The 13,603-nt window shown below is 49.7% G+C and overlaps 8 protein-coding genes across 8 annotated transcripts; 4 read left to right on the forward strand and 4 right to left on the reverse strand.

Moving 5' to 3' along the window:
• Nucleotides 1-208: 208 nt before the first annotated feature.
• On the forward strand, nt 209-1,276 carry N7516_010707 (uncharacterized protein; the record flags this gene model as incomplete). The annotated part of the gene is made up of 2 exons (XM_057223425.1): nt 209-724; nt 920-1,276. 2 exons carry the CDS (start codon nt 209-211, stop codon nt 1,274-1,276), a joined length of 873 nt encoding a protein of 290 aa, XP_057070646.1.
• Nucleotides 1,277-1,779: 503 nt separating this feature from the next.
• On the reverse strand, nt 1,780-2,480 carry N7516_010708 (uncharacterized protein; the record flags this gene model as incomplete). Its single annotated transcript, XM_057223426.1, has 4 exons — nt 1,780-1,926; nt 1,987-2,170; nt 2,228-2,279; nt 2,333-2,480. 4 exons carry the CDS (start codon nt 2,478-2,480, stop codon nt 1,780-1,782), a joined length of 531 nt encoding a protein of 176 aa, XP_057070647.1.
• Nucleotides 2,481-4,035: 1,555 nt separating this feature from the next.
• Nucleotides 4,036-5,221, forward strand: sonA (putative nuclear pore complex protein (SonA); the record flags this gene model as incomplete). The annotated part of the gene is made up of 3 exons (XM_057223427.1): nt 4,036-4,296; nt 4,398-4,723; nt 4,774-5,221. The coding sequence occupies 3 exons, from the start codon at nt 4,036-4,038 to the stop codon at nt 5,219-5,221; spliced, it is 1,035 nt and encodes a 344-aa protein (XP_057070648.1).
• A 486-nt stretch (nt 5,222-5,707) lies between these two features.
• Nucleotides 5,708-7,721, reverse strand: N7516_010710 (methionine--tRNA ligase MES1; the record flags this gene model as incomplete). The annotated part of the gene is made up of 2 exons (XM_057223428.1): nt 5,708-7,526; nt 7,588-7,721. 2 exons carry the CDS (start codon nt 7,719-7,721, stop codon nt 5,708-5,710), a joined length of 1,953 nt encoding a protein of 650 aa, XP_057070649.1.
• A 158-nt stretch (nt 7,722-7,879) lies between these two features.
• Nucleotides 7,880-8,437, forward strand: N7516_010711 (Yae1 family protein; the record flags this gene model as incomplete). Its single annotated transcript, XM_057223429.1, has 1 exon — nt 7,880-8,437. One exon carries the CDS (start codon nt 7,880-7,882, stop codon nt 8,435-8,437), a length of 558 nt encoding a protein of 185 aa, XP_057070650.1.
• Nucleotides 8,438-9,016: 579 nt separating this feature from the next.
• Nucleotides 9,017-10,206, reverse strand: N7516_010712 (MYG1 family protein; the record flags this gene model as incomplete). Its single annotated transcript, XM_057223430.1, has 2 exons — nt 10,109-10,206; nt 9,017-10,049 (listed from the first exon to the last, which is right to left on the reverse strand). Exons 1-2 carry the CDS (start codon nt 10,192-10,194, stop codon nt 9,017-9,019), a joined length of 1,119 nt encoding a protein of 372 aa, XP_057070651.1. The 5' UTR covers nt 10,195-10,206.
• A 507-nt stretch (nt 10,207-10,713) lies between these two features.
• Nucleotides 10,714-11,368, forward strand: N7516_010713 (uncharacterized protein; the record flags this gene model as incomplete). The annotated part of the gene is made up of 3 exons (XM_057223431.1): nt 10,714-10,833; nt 11,032-11,258; nt 11,302-11,368. 3 exons carry the CDS (start codon nt 10,714-10,716, stop codon nt 11,366-11,368), a joined length of 414 nt encoding a protein of 137 aa, XP_057070652.1.
• A 58-nt stretch (nt 11,369-11,426) lies between these two features.
• Nucleotides 11,427-12,834, reverse strand: N7516_010714 (ICE2 family protein; the record flags this gene model as incomplete). Its single annotated transcript, XM_057223432.1, has 2 exons — nt 11,427-12,230; nt 12,310-12,834. 2 exons carry the CDS (start codon nt 12,832-12,834, stop codon nt 11,427-11,429), a joined length of 1,329 nt encoding a protein of 442 aa, XP_057070653.1.
• Nucleotides 12,835-13,603: the final 769 nt, after the last annotated feature.

Consider the following 13,603-nt stretch of genomic DNA (forward strand, 5'->3'; position numbering starts at 1 on the left):
TACAATCTCTACATAATTCCAAGCATGTCTATTTAACACATTCCAAAATCCAAATAATCCCGCCAAGATAAAAATAGCCATCACGTGTACTGTGTACATGTGATGAGGCTCAATTGTGCCCAATCTGGAGCCCCTAAACCCTCCCAAGCTGAATTTCAACAGCTCATATTCTTCTTCTTCTTTCTTCTTCTTCTTCTTCTCAACCCCAATGGCCCCTCCCCCAACATCAGCCCAATCCCACGCCCTATCCATCCCCGAAATCTTCGAACTAATCCTCCTTAACCTGGACACCCGCACCCTCCTCACAAAAGCAACCCGAATCTGCCACGCCTGGTCCCATTTCATCAACTCCTCCCCACCAATCCAATGGGCCCTATTCTTCCGCCCCCTCACAAACAGCCTGAACAAAACAAAAACCCAAAATCCACTACTAGCAGCAACCTTCCCGTCAATCTTCCACCAGTCCACGTCCAGCAATGGAGGAAGTACCAATAAAAACAACGACCCGGAAACAGACACTAGTACTATAGACGACAAAATCAACTCCAGGCTCACTTTCACCTCCTTCGATATGGTCCGCAACCCGCTGAAATGGGACGCTTATATCAGACCAGAGGCTAGTTGGCGGCGTATGTTGGTCCAGCAGCCGCCGGTGTATACGCTGTCGCTGCTACGGAGTAATGTCGGTCATGGTGGTCAGTATTTGTACATTTATGAAGCGTTGGTGAGTATCATGGTCTATTTTTTACATAATATATACGTATAGTTATCTAACTATCTATATCTACATAATCATCTTTGTATTTGTTATATCTTTTTACACACACACACACACACACACACACACACATATATATCATATGTTCATTTCCCTCCCTCCCGCAAAGAACCCTAGCTGACATTCATGATCACCCTAAAGGGCGACCAAAAAGAACCAGCCCGTGGCCTACGAATGGATATCGTCTTTGAAGCGCTGGTTTTCGGTGACAGGTGGGATCAGGATGAGTACTCCGCGACGGAGATGGTCTGGGGACAGGAATTCCTCCCTCAACGGATTCGGGGAGACATGGAGCTCTTTGGTGTCCGGGATTTGGATTTGGTGTTTTATACTCGTCTGGGCGAGACGTCCAGTGGTCGTGGTTATTATGTGTCGAATCTGGAAGGTGATGTTGTGAAAAATGTTAAGGCGGCATATGCTAGACTGGGGATGAAGCCAAAGTATTCCGATAAGGCTTTTTTGAGAGGGCGGAAGTCTTGGGGGTCGCTTTGGGATTAGAATCGGTGTAGGGGATAGAAATATTGTCTTCTCATGAATCTATAGGATATGCCCATGTACAATATGAAGTTGTGAATATCAAGGTAACTATAGCGATCTACATTGGAAATGGATAGCCGGGAATTACTTAATTTGATCTCCACTGGGCATCAGAAGGAGTGAACGGCACATACCGGTCCACCCAGGGTAGATACATACAAGCCGGGACAGAAATGACAGAAAGATAGACAAGATAAGATCAAAATACGAAATCCCTCGCGCCCTCCTAATTCTTGTTTCTACATTGGAAACACAGTGAACACAGAGCAGCCGAACGGGACTGTGGAAAAGCAGAACATAAACTTGGGGGAGTCAATAGTCCCCGGTAAGAACATCCATTATCATGATAAAGTCAAGGAATAAAAGGTTGAAGAAATTGAAGAAATTGAAGAGGTCATCCGGGGACACTTGCCTGTGTTCATGATCATGTCATGAAACACCCGGGTTGATGGGCTGATACCAATCTATGCCTCGTCCTTGGACTTCTTCTTGCTCTTTTTGCTTGGCTGTGGTGCACCCTCCTTCTTCTGATGCACGATCAATCGGGTCCAGCACTCTTCCTTGTCCCACTCGAAACCAGCGAGGTAGGGTTTGTCAAGTTCATCATCCGCCTAGCGGGGTCACGTCAATCATCATGAACTCTCTATGTTCTAGACTGTGGAGCCACTGACCTTCTTCTTGAACTGCTTGTAGATGGCATCTAATGCGTCCTTGATTGTGACGCCCTTGAGGTTCCGTGCGGTGACTTCTAGGCCAAGGGGGAAGTGTAGGTCAATCTTCTTGACGGGTGGGGTGACGAGGAACATTTTGAGGATTTCTTTGTCCTCAATGGTTGAGGGGGAGGTGTTGAGTTTCCTGGAGACAAGTCAGTGAGACTGATCTATATGTGAGGAATTGAGATGAGATACTGACCACCCAGTCTTCTGCGTTTCGATTGGTAGTTCAATGTCCATCTTTTGCTCTTCTGGAGTATCATCAGTATAGTTTCCTTCACTGAGATTGGTGATGTCTCCTTACCAAGGTCCTTGATGTTCCAGACACCTTCTGCCGTTGAGGAGGACCGTCTATGGGTCTTGGTCTTGACCTCCTTTTCAGTGTCGGGTTTCTCACCAGATATGGACAAGCCAGCGATGGCGGAATCGACTTTGGTTAAAGGAACAGACATGTTTGTAGAGTGTATCTGATCAAGTTAGTGATGGGGAAAGGATCAAGAAGAGATGAGGAATATACTCTCAGATGAATCAGGAGATGAATGGAAGATCAGGAGATTTGGAAGGAAAGAAGGAAAGAAGAGGGGAAGAGGCAGGTGACCAAGGTTGTGTGAGAGGGGGTGCAGAATCCACCGTGTCATGGATTGTCATGTTACTTGGGTTTGGGTGGTTGTGTCTATAATAAGGAAGTACCTTTTTTCTCTATCTCATTCTACTACTCTTTTTCTTTTTCTTTTTTTCTTTTATCACTTCTAACTATTTAAATTATTATGACTCTTACTATCATCTTTTATTTAGATATATAACAAATATACCAATATCAATATCAATATCACAATCACAATCACCGGCCTCCCCCGGATTGAACTGACATCAACATTGTCAATCTTGGCCAATCTTAGTGCTGCACCCCGCATTTGAGCTCCACTTTATTAACGGTAGATCACTCTTATATGCCATGTTAGTATATTAGTATAGCCCTTATTAGTACTATATTAGTACTATTAGTATAGTACTATTAACTAGTTAGCTATATTAATATATTAATATATATATTAATATACCATATTATATACTATCATACGACTATCACCTGATCATATCGAGGTACTCCATCGTACCACTCCCTAATCGATCTACGCTAAGATGAAACTGACCACGTGAGGTCATTCCGTACAATATAATGCCAAACTCAATGCTTCCTAGATCCTGTATAGCATAATTAACCACCAATATAGACTCAAGGAATCTATTCTAGGGACAATGTCCTATAACATCTCGGGATATTAGATAGTGTATATGTACTTATCATCTTAAACTCAACAATCTCCTGGACCACAAAAATATAAAGACATAACTCAATACCATATTAGGCGATACAAAGCTGTTGAGCCACTTACGACTCAGTATAAACTTTTTGTAGACATTCGTATAAACTGGCATAGCGCAGAGAAAGCAAAGATCAAATCAAGTCTTATTGTTAGTTACATCTCCCTGGATGCCTCAAACTGACCACTGAGTTGAACTTCATCCAGTAAGATCATCTATCGAAATGATTACCAAACGGATAACTGCAGTCCGACTATGTTGCCTTGGTAGTCGTGTCGTGACTCAGGGTATCCATGGACAGCTACATGGCTATAATGCTATAATTCTATCAATAACATGAGCGTGTAAATAAAGATCAAGTATGCCCAAGTAAATTAGATTAAAAAAGAAAAAAGTGGGAAGTTAATTGGAGAAGAATACTCAAGTGAAGGTTGGAAGTATAAAATCCACACACAGAGGCGGTGAGATATATTTTCTGCCGGCATTGCGCATCGCTTTCTGTCGAGCTACAATTATCATCGAGTTCTCTCTGTCTCTTCCTTTCTCCACTGAGCTCGATTTTCTTTCTTCTTCTCTGCATGACTCTTCTGCTGTGAATTCAGCTTTGCCTTTGTTTTCTGTTCACATCCTTTCATCCACTCCTCGATACCCTTTACCACATCGCACCTCGCGTCCTTTCAAATGTCACTTTTCGGCGCCGGCGCGTCGTCGGCCTCGGCAGGCCAGACAAACACCACCGGCGACATTTCCAAGGACGTCGCCCTCAACACTCCCCCCGAGGATGGCATTTCGGATCTCCGCTTCTCGCCTACCAGCGAACACCTAGCCGTGGCCTCGTGGGATAAGAAAGTCCGCATCTACGAAATCAACGACCAGGGACAAAGTGAAGGAAAGGCACTCTTCGAGCACGAAGCTCCAGTTCTGAACTGCTGCTGGTCTCCAGTAAGTCCCCACTGCTTCTCACTAACTCCCCCCACATATTCACCCCCCAACAACCCAACCTCCATGCACAGAAACTAACATCATCCTTTTTTTTCTCATAGGATGGAACCAAGGTCGTCGGTGCCGGTGCCGATAAGGCAGCCCGCATGCTCGATCTCGGCTCAGGCACTACAACCCAAGTTGCTGCCCACGATGCCCCAATTCGAAGCTGCCATATGATCCCCAATCCCTCCGTGGGCGGAACCCCACTCCTGATCACCGGCTCGTGGGACAAGACAGTCAAATACTGGGATTTGCGCCAGTCGACCGCAATCGCTTCCGTCGACTGCCAGGAGCGTGTCTACACCATGGACGTCAAGAACAAGCTTCTCGTCGTCGGCACCGCAGACCGTTACATCAACATCATCAACCTCGACCAGCCAACCAAGTTCTACAAGACAATGCAATCCCCCTCAAGTGGCAGACGCGGGTAGTCAGCTGCTTCGCAGATGCCTCGGGCTTCGCCGTCGGCTCCGTCGAGGGCCGCTGTGCTATCCAGTACGTCGAGGAGAAGGATTCCGCCTCCAACTTCTCCTTCAAGTGCCACCGTGAAAACCCGCCCGCAAACCGCGACGTCTGCAATATCTACTCCGTCAACGCTATCTCTTTCCACCCCATCCACGGCACCTTCAGCACTGCCGGTGCCGACGGTACTTTCCACTTCTGGGATAAGGATGCGAAGCACCGTCTCAAGGGTTACCCCGCTGTCGGAGGCCCTATCACTACCTCCGCTTTCAACCGTACTGGAAATATCTTCGCTTACTCCGTCAGCTACGACTGGAGCAAGGGTTACTCCGCCAATACCCAGCAGACTACCAACAAGGTCATGCTGCACCCTATCGGACCTGATGAGACAAAGCCCAGACCCAGCACGCGCAAGCGTTGATTTGAACCTGAGCTTCCTTTTTTCTTCTTTTTTGCGTGGGATAAGGGGGATTTTCTTTTTTCGTTAATCGCTTTCATGTCCCATCGCTACAACGAGCATGTAATGAAACTTTTTACCATATCGGCGTGTTTTGATTAAGTGCAAATGAGATTTCTTTGCCGACCTGGCTTTTTTTGTTTTCTTGAAGGGTCTCGCAAGACCTTGGATATGTATTTTCTACTATGAATATAGATATAGATTGTAGAAGCTAAACAAGGAGACGTAGAGACATCCAGGATCAAGCCAATCAAAAACAAAACACCTTCATTGCATCCATGCGTATGATACCAAAAAAAAAGGAAGAATCCCCCAAGCCAGTTGAATATGCCCAGAAGATGACCCATTCACCACATCTCTCATAGAGAATCATAAAAAGAAAAAAAAGCCCCTACAACACGCCTTAGATGTATTTTCTTATCTAGATCACCCTGTTGAATACCTGACCATCTACGAGGTAGGCAGAGTAACCTGCGCCACCCCATCAGCAATCTTCTCAACAGCCTCGTCATTCTTGCCTTCGGTCGTGACGGAGATCTTCTCCGCACCACCCTTAGCAGACCCCTCAACACCACCTTCAGGAGCACCAGCACGGCCCTTCTCCTTCTTCTCCTTCTTCTTAGCCTTAGCAGCGGCCTTCTTCGCAGCCACCTTGGCAGCATCATCCTCCTTCTTCTTCCGGTCAGCCTGCGAGCCACCAAACAACTCACGCCATTCATCCGCCTTCTTGGGATCAATACGTGTGAACAGGTAAGCGGCCTTGCCGATCTTGTGGCCGGCCTTCAGGGAAGTAGGCTTCCAGCCAGACTGGAGCTCTTCCACAGAAGGGATGTATTGGAAGGGTGCGTTCAGCTGCTCCAGAATCGACTTGGAGGTTGCAGGCATGTATGGCGAGAACACGCTGGACAGCAGGTGGATCAGGTTGAGCACTGTGCCGACGACAGCAGCGGCGCGCTCGGGCTCGTTCGCAATCAGCGCATTGTCGAGTCGGTTCGCCTGGATCAGTCCGTTACCTGCCTCGGCGATGCGCATGGCTGTCTGCACACCGGCGCGGAGGTGCGCACCTTCCAGATCTTCGTGGTACTGGCGCAGGTGTTCGGTGACTTCCTCTAGGAATGGGTTGAAGGTCTCTGGCACGGTGAATTCTGGAATGACGGAGCCGTAAGAGGCGGTGACGAGCTTGATGACGCGGTTGACGAGGTTACCGAGCTTGGCCAGGAGCTCGCCGTTGTTGCTGTCCACAAAGGGACCCCACTCGAATTGAGTGTCGCCGGTCTCCGGGCGGTTCTTCAGCAGGAAGTAACGCCACACATCGGCGGAAACGCCGGTTTCACGGGCGTTCGTGCCGAACACACCCACGCCGCGCGACTTACTAAACTTACCACCCTCGTAGTTGAGATACTCGGTCGTGCTCAGGTGGTGCAGCATGGTCCACTTGTCTCTCGTACCGATCTGTGTACCGGGGAAGATCACACTGTGGAAGGGCACGTTGTCCTTGCCCAGGAACTGCCACAACTGCACATCCTCCGGGTTGCGCCACCACTTCTCCCAGTCGTCTGTGTAGTTGGCTGTGATGGAGGGGTAGCCGATGCAAGCCTCAAACCACACGTAGAGAACCTTGTTCTCGTATCCCTCCAGTGGGACGGGAACACCCCACTTCAAGTCTCGGGTGATACCACGACCCTTCAAGCCCTCCTTCAACCAGGACTCGGTGATAATGCGGGAGTTCCTGGGCCAGTTACCCTTTTCAATAGCGGGGTGGGCCCATTTCTCGATCTCCGGTTGGAGCTTGTCGAGCAGGATGTGGATGTGTTTCGTCTCGCGGCGGATGGGGGAAGCGCCGTCAAGCTTGCAGCGGGGGTTGATGAGATCAAAGGGATCGAGGAGGTGACCGCACTTGTCACACTGGTCTCCACGGGCATCGTCGTAGTGGCAGCGGGGGCATTCACCCTCCACGAAGCGATCAGCCAGGAACGATCCGTGCTGTTCGCAGAAGGGCTGTTCGGCGGTCCGTTCGCCGAGGAAACCGTTCTCGTGTAGGCGCTTGAAGATCGACTGCGAGATCTCGGTGTGCTTCTGTGTGGGGGTGCGACCGAAGTGATCGAAGCCGATGTTGAACCATTCATAGACATCTTGGTGGATCTTGTTGTATTTGGCGCACAAATCCTCCGGCGACACCTTCTCCTCCAGCGCCTTGGTCTCGGTTGCGGTTCCGTATTCATCTGTACCGCAGATGTACAATGTGCGTCGACCACAAGCCTTGTGGTATCTATTGAGTAACTGTCAGTTTCATGGCGCAAAGCTGTATTCTGTGTGGGGTTGACTCATACCTGGCGAATACATCGGCACTCAGCACGGAGCCCACGACGTTACCCAGATGGGGAACATTATTCACGTAAGGCAAAGCACTCGTCACGAGGATATTTCGCTCGCCAGCTTTGGGCAATATGGGATCCGTCGTCATCTTGTGGTGTTTGAAGAGGAGAACGTCTTGGTTGGAGGGGCAAAGGCGGGAAAATCAGAAAGTGGGCATCTCGTCACATGCCCCGCGCATATCAGAAAAAAAAAAACATTATCAATTGGCTTCTTCAACTTTTGACTCATATCTGTCTTATATCCACAATGGATCACAATATTCTGGACAGTCTCCTTGATCTGGAGGAACAATTCTACAATGAGGGATATGAGCTAGGTACCGCGGATGGAGCCGCTACCGGATATACCGAAGGCAGTGTTTTCGCCGTTGAGAAAGGCTTCGAGAAGTTCGTCGAGATGGGACGCTTGTATGGCAAGGCATTAGTCTGGGCACAGAGACTCGATATCAAATCGTCCGAAGGCGCCGCGTCGCAGGTGGATAGCACAACGGATACTCTTTCTCTTGATCCATCTATCTGTGCAGACATGCCCAGCCTTCCACCACACAGCACTCGACTGGCCAGAAATCTTCAGACGCTTCTTGAACTCGTTGATCCGGCTACGCTGGATATGAGTAACACGGAGGAAGCTGTCAATGACGTCGACGAGCGTCTCAAAGGCGCCGCCACGAAGGCGAAGCTCATCCAACGTGCAATGGGCGAGCGTGAGGATTCGGCCACCCAGGCTGAACCCAAAGATATGACGACTTCTGGAGATGGCTCTGGAAGCATTGAAGATATTAGTGCATTGAACATTCGTCACTGAGGGCTCGGTCATGCTTCATCAAATCGGTAGGCATGCCAGACGGTCGATTCCCGGACTCTACCGATGCCCTTGGATTAGAGCGCCAAAGGCCAGTCCTTCGTTAGTAACAAAGCACTCGCTTTGGTCGTCACGTGGAAAAGTGCTCCAATATCTGAAGCGCCATTGCATAAAGCCTGAGAAAGGTCATTCGAGACCCATTCTCCCAGGCTTGGTTTACACCTTCCGAATACCAAGGCTTCTCGCTCGTTTGCCACTGAGAAACAACAATCGGACTCTGTCCGAATTTGATGCCCCAGACATATCAAAACTCGTCTACTATATCTTGGACACCAAAGTAGAGGAGCCCCGAAGAGTTATCCCGGGCGTTCTACTGACGACAGACGTTCGCGGTGTCCAGTGGTTTCATGCAAGACCAAATTGATTATTTACAATCATTTCTGAAGACCCCGAGTTACAAAGGGATAATTGTCATGTCAAAATAAATCATAGATTTCCTTTGGATGTCATAATATAGAACATTTCATCAAAAATGCAACAGTTTTCTTTTAGTCTTTAGATATCATCAAACCACAAAAATATCTATAGCTCAAGGCTGCGCTCAGCCATAGCCATAGCACCCTCTTTCGTCTTGTGGCCACCGATGAATCCACTAGCGTGAACAAAGACCGCACCCTCGGGAATCTTGCTCTGACCATTCTTCTCAGCCTCCGCAGCCATAACACCATCAAGGTCCTGGTCACGGACACCGCGCCACGCCTCAGGCAGAGGCTTGCGAGACTCAAAGCTGCTCTCGGAGACAGAGACGCACTGCACGCGCCACTTGGCTTCCTCGGTAGCGTTCTCGGGGTACAGAACGTAGTACGCCTGGGCAGCGGGGTCAATCTCCTTGGATCCCGAAGCCTCGGCCTCGAAGTTGTAAAGGTGCTCCTTCCAGGGCACGCCGCCCTGGGGGAGGACGATAATGCGACCGGAGGGGTGGGTGTCCTTACGCGAAGCGTAAGCGGAGCCGACGGTCGTGCGGGCAGGCATCCAGGATGTGCAAGCGTGGTGCATCTTGCGTGCGAAAGCGTTGCCGATGAGCGTGCTGGCGCGTCCGAACAGGCTGTCCTCGTCCTGGGGCTCGCCGGGAGGGCTGGTGGGGTCTGGGTTGTTCATGTCGCCGACCATTGAGGCAAGCGTGATGCCGCCGTTCTTGAAGCGCTTCTCGACTCCGGCGGCGGCAAGCGCGGCCTGGTCATAGGCGGAGATACCGTTGTCGTTGGCGTCAATCGCTTCGATGAAGTCCGTGTACAGCTTCTCGTACAGCAGGTCTACGTCGGCATGCTCCACGGGCAGAGACAGCTTCTGGGCGAGGATCGCCTTACCGAAGTGCATGTACACCAGGCCGGCAGAGGAGAGCTTGGTGGCGTGCTGCGGGAAAGTCGTTGCGAAGGTGCGCTGGTGGTGGTCATAACGGTGGATGGCGGGGTCGTACACGCCGCCCACGTCGACGACAGTGTGACATTTCTCCAACTCGGCGGGGTCGCGCGAGCGGACGAGAGGGGAGGAGGCGTATGTGGGGAGCAGACGGAGGAGGTAGACGGCCAGGGCCTCGTCGGCATGGAAGTGGCCGCTGTTTTAGTCGGTATATGAGCAGATAATGAGTAGTAATTTCAGGAATATTGCACTCACTTGTGTGTCCCGATCAAGGGGGACGAGGTCTTGAGCTTCTTTGCTACGTTTTCGGCCATTTTGAAGTAGTTATTGAATCTGAGCATTCAAAATGAAAGGGAATGGTCTAAAGGTCTTCACGTATTAATTGCTGCGCTCTGGCTGGCTGAGTTTCTTATCTGCGTTGCCATATCGGGTTATTAGGGCTTAAATTCAGGGCCGAAAGCTAGCATGTGACTATTGGCTCTCGATGTATGAGATCTAGAATAGCATCCCTAATATCATCTTAAGCCAAACGAATCAGGTTATTGGAACTATTGAACTACATCGTCAAGGGCAGAGGTTGCACCGGGCTTATGCGATTACTCTTGTGCCTAGACGAGATAAATGGACTGAAACTCGAATGGATTTGACCAAGCAAAGCTGGAAGAAACGGAGATGTGCTGCCTGGCTTAGATAGCCATGAAATGCCGAATTAATCAATGACTTTCTATTAGACTACAACAGTTCAGCTCTACAACACTCGAATCGATTCTAGAAAGAAAATCGAATATCTATTAAACCGCCACCCAGCGCCTGGCAAGAAATACAAGAGAAGAAAGAACCAGGTATCCTATGTACAAGTAATGGCTTCAGATCATTGGGCTGCGTGTGCGTGTGCGCGGATTGAGCAAGATTCGGCTGAGGGGGAGCGAAAAAGAAACCAGGAAGCTGTGAATACGAAGGTTGAGGGTGGACAGCAGAGGGTATAAGTGCCAAACTGGATAAACAGTGGTAAAGTGGTAATTCAGGGTGGATATGGAAGACATAGAGGAAAAAGAGAGAAAAGCAACAGGTTTATCTGGTATCGTCGAGTCGTGAAAAGGGGTGTGGGATATTGAATAGGGCGATGTTTGCCTCGAGACACCGAGACAACCAAATACACCCATATAGAAATCGAGAAGGGTACTGCTTGGCAAGGAAGCAAGGAAGAGCAGGGACGGGGTGACATGAGACAAATTCCAATCAAAAGCGAGACCGGTGATATATGGCGTCAGACGATCGAAACTATTCCGAAGGACTCGCTCTACCGTAGCTGTAACAAAGGTGGAAGGTCATTGGCGAAATTCCCAGCCGAATCGCCGCTGGGTGGCGTCTTCGTTGTCAAGGTTGCTGCGGGACAGGTCACTTGGTAGGCTTGTGGCCGAGTGGACTCATGCAGTAATATACCACAGCGAAGGAATCAAGAAGGCCGATTCGATTGGCCTTCGAATTCCTGCTGCGCTATTGCTGAAGCAATAATAAAGAGGAAATCGTAGGCATATTGACTTAGCAGTCGTTGACTCTGTCAAGTCATCATTCAGTCGGTTTTCCAGTGGCCTGCCACTCCGTTGTCAAGATCGTTGGTTTCCCCTAGCCATAGCTCGACCGCGTATAGGGATATCGTGCAAGCAAGATTAATCCACCGCCATGGGTTACCACCACCGTTGCCTTGGGTGCTCCACCATTCACCGCTGCCGCCCATTGCTTGTGAGGTTGATGCGAAGTGCTGCATGAGGAGACTGGTGTAGACAGCGATGAGAATGCTCGGGGCAAAGTAGCTCAAGAATCCCAGCACTTGACCTGCTGCGTCGGTATCATCGATGGAAGCCTCTTGGGAAAGGGCGCGGGCGCCAGACTCGCGGACAGCTGGGATTATGCGCGTCGATGCATATAGTACGAGCAGGCGGTAGGCGAGCGAGATGAGAACGGAGGGCGTGACAGCGCTGAAAACGGTGGTAATAACGTTGAAGCCTGCGTGGATAATCGAAGGCAGAAGAGACACCGCGTGCATCAAAGTTGTGTATGATGCCATGATAATGGGAGGCAGGGGAGGGAAATCCCCGACCTGCGATGGCGAGGGGATTTGTTCCACAGGGTGCGATGGCTGATAGTCCGTGAAGATCTGATAAATGCAGAGCACAATGTAGGCGAAGAGGAGGGAGCTTTCGACTGGATTACCGCGACCGCTTCCAATTCCCCAGGCACACAGAATGACGGCGCATGTGACAGAGACTCCAATCAAGGCGGCATCGACGTTGGAAATTTCGGGGAATTGCAGAACACGCCAGAGGAAGTAAACCGAGCTGGAGATAATTGTAGCGGACAAGACCAAGAGGCCGATCTAAGACAAGGGTTAGTTTATATCGCGACATCCATGGGGAAACAAAACGGAAAAAAAAAAAAAAAAAAAAAAAACATACCATCCAGCTATCGCTGCGTCCACCTCGGTTGACAAGCCAGCGGGTAATTTGCCCAGCAGCCTGGATCACCAGCAAACTGCAGAAGCCCTCTGCCAGCTGGAAGACCGGGGTGGACCATCTCAGAAGTCTATCCCAGTTGCCGAGGGTCACAGTTTCCACCAAGCCGTCGCGACCAAAGAGCCATTCCTGAATAGAAGCATCCTGCGCCCTCTTGCCGCTGAAAGTGCGCTCCACCCATCCCGTGCCTGTATTTTCGGCATCAACCGAGAATCGATTCAGCGACCAAATCAAAAGGACCAAGATGACGGCCCATTGTATGAAGCGGAGAACGGCAATGATGGAGGAACGGAACCACGATCGGTCGGGGGTGGTGACCTTCAACAGCGATACCAGGAAGTAAAAGGCCGCTAAGGACAGCGAAAAGGCCAGACCACATGTCTTGCCGCCCACATCGAAAGCTAGTGGGATGGACGAGACGGTGATGGCGAGGAACAAGGCCGACGAAAAGACTCGAAAGAGCCACATCGGACCGCCGTAGGGGGTTGGGCACGCGGTTGGAGATCGAGGGAATTGGGGTGTGTGATCTGAGGCGACTGTCGTGTTCAGATTCTGGATGGGGGTGGGGAGAGAGAGAGAAGTTAAGGAGGGGGAAGGAACACACCGTTTTCTTTTTTTTTTTTTTTCCTCTCTGGAGCTTATCGCTTTTCAAGACAACTTCACGTGGGTCGCCTGGAAGAGAGAAGGAGAAACCCCTGAAAAAGGAAAGGGAAAATAAGAACAAGGTAGATCTAGGAGATTAAATAGATCAAATAAACAGAATAATAAATCAACAAGAGAAATTCCAGTGAAAAAAAAAGAAGCGGAAGTCTCTTTAATAAGATAGCGTTACAGCTAGACTGGCGGTCGGAGCACCCCCATCATTCTACCTAGGCTAACTACAACATGTTGTACATATAATGCCTGGCACTCGAGACCTTTCCCTTTCCCTATTAGTGCTCACCCCTTGCCGCTTTTTGACTGAGTAAAACTGAGCACGTCCCTGAGTTATCCTGTATGTTAGAACCCTCACGTGACTTCGAGTAAGCTTATGTTATCCTCAATTTGCGGATATGGATGCCGCAGTCTAGTAGCTCCTAAACTAGCTCCTAGCCTAGATGACACTTCGGTCCGGACTACCTGGAGGCCTAAGGCCATCGAGATCCCTAGTATACTTTGGGTAAATGGAGCTCATTTGTCATTAAACATCTCTTGACCTAAGGGTTTTGCTGTCAAGTGTACGGGCGACTATGCCACC

Source organism: Penicillium verrucosum, assembly GCF_028828655.1.
Source record: "Penicillium verrucosum strain IBT 35672 chromosome Unknown utg000004l_segment0_segment0, whole genome shotgun sequence".
Lineage (NCBI taxonomy): Eukaryota > Fungi > Ascomycota > Eurotiomycetes > Eurotiales > Aspergillaceae > Penicillium > Penicillium verrucosum.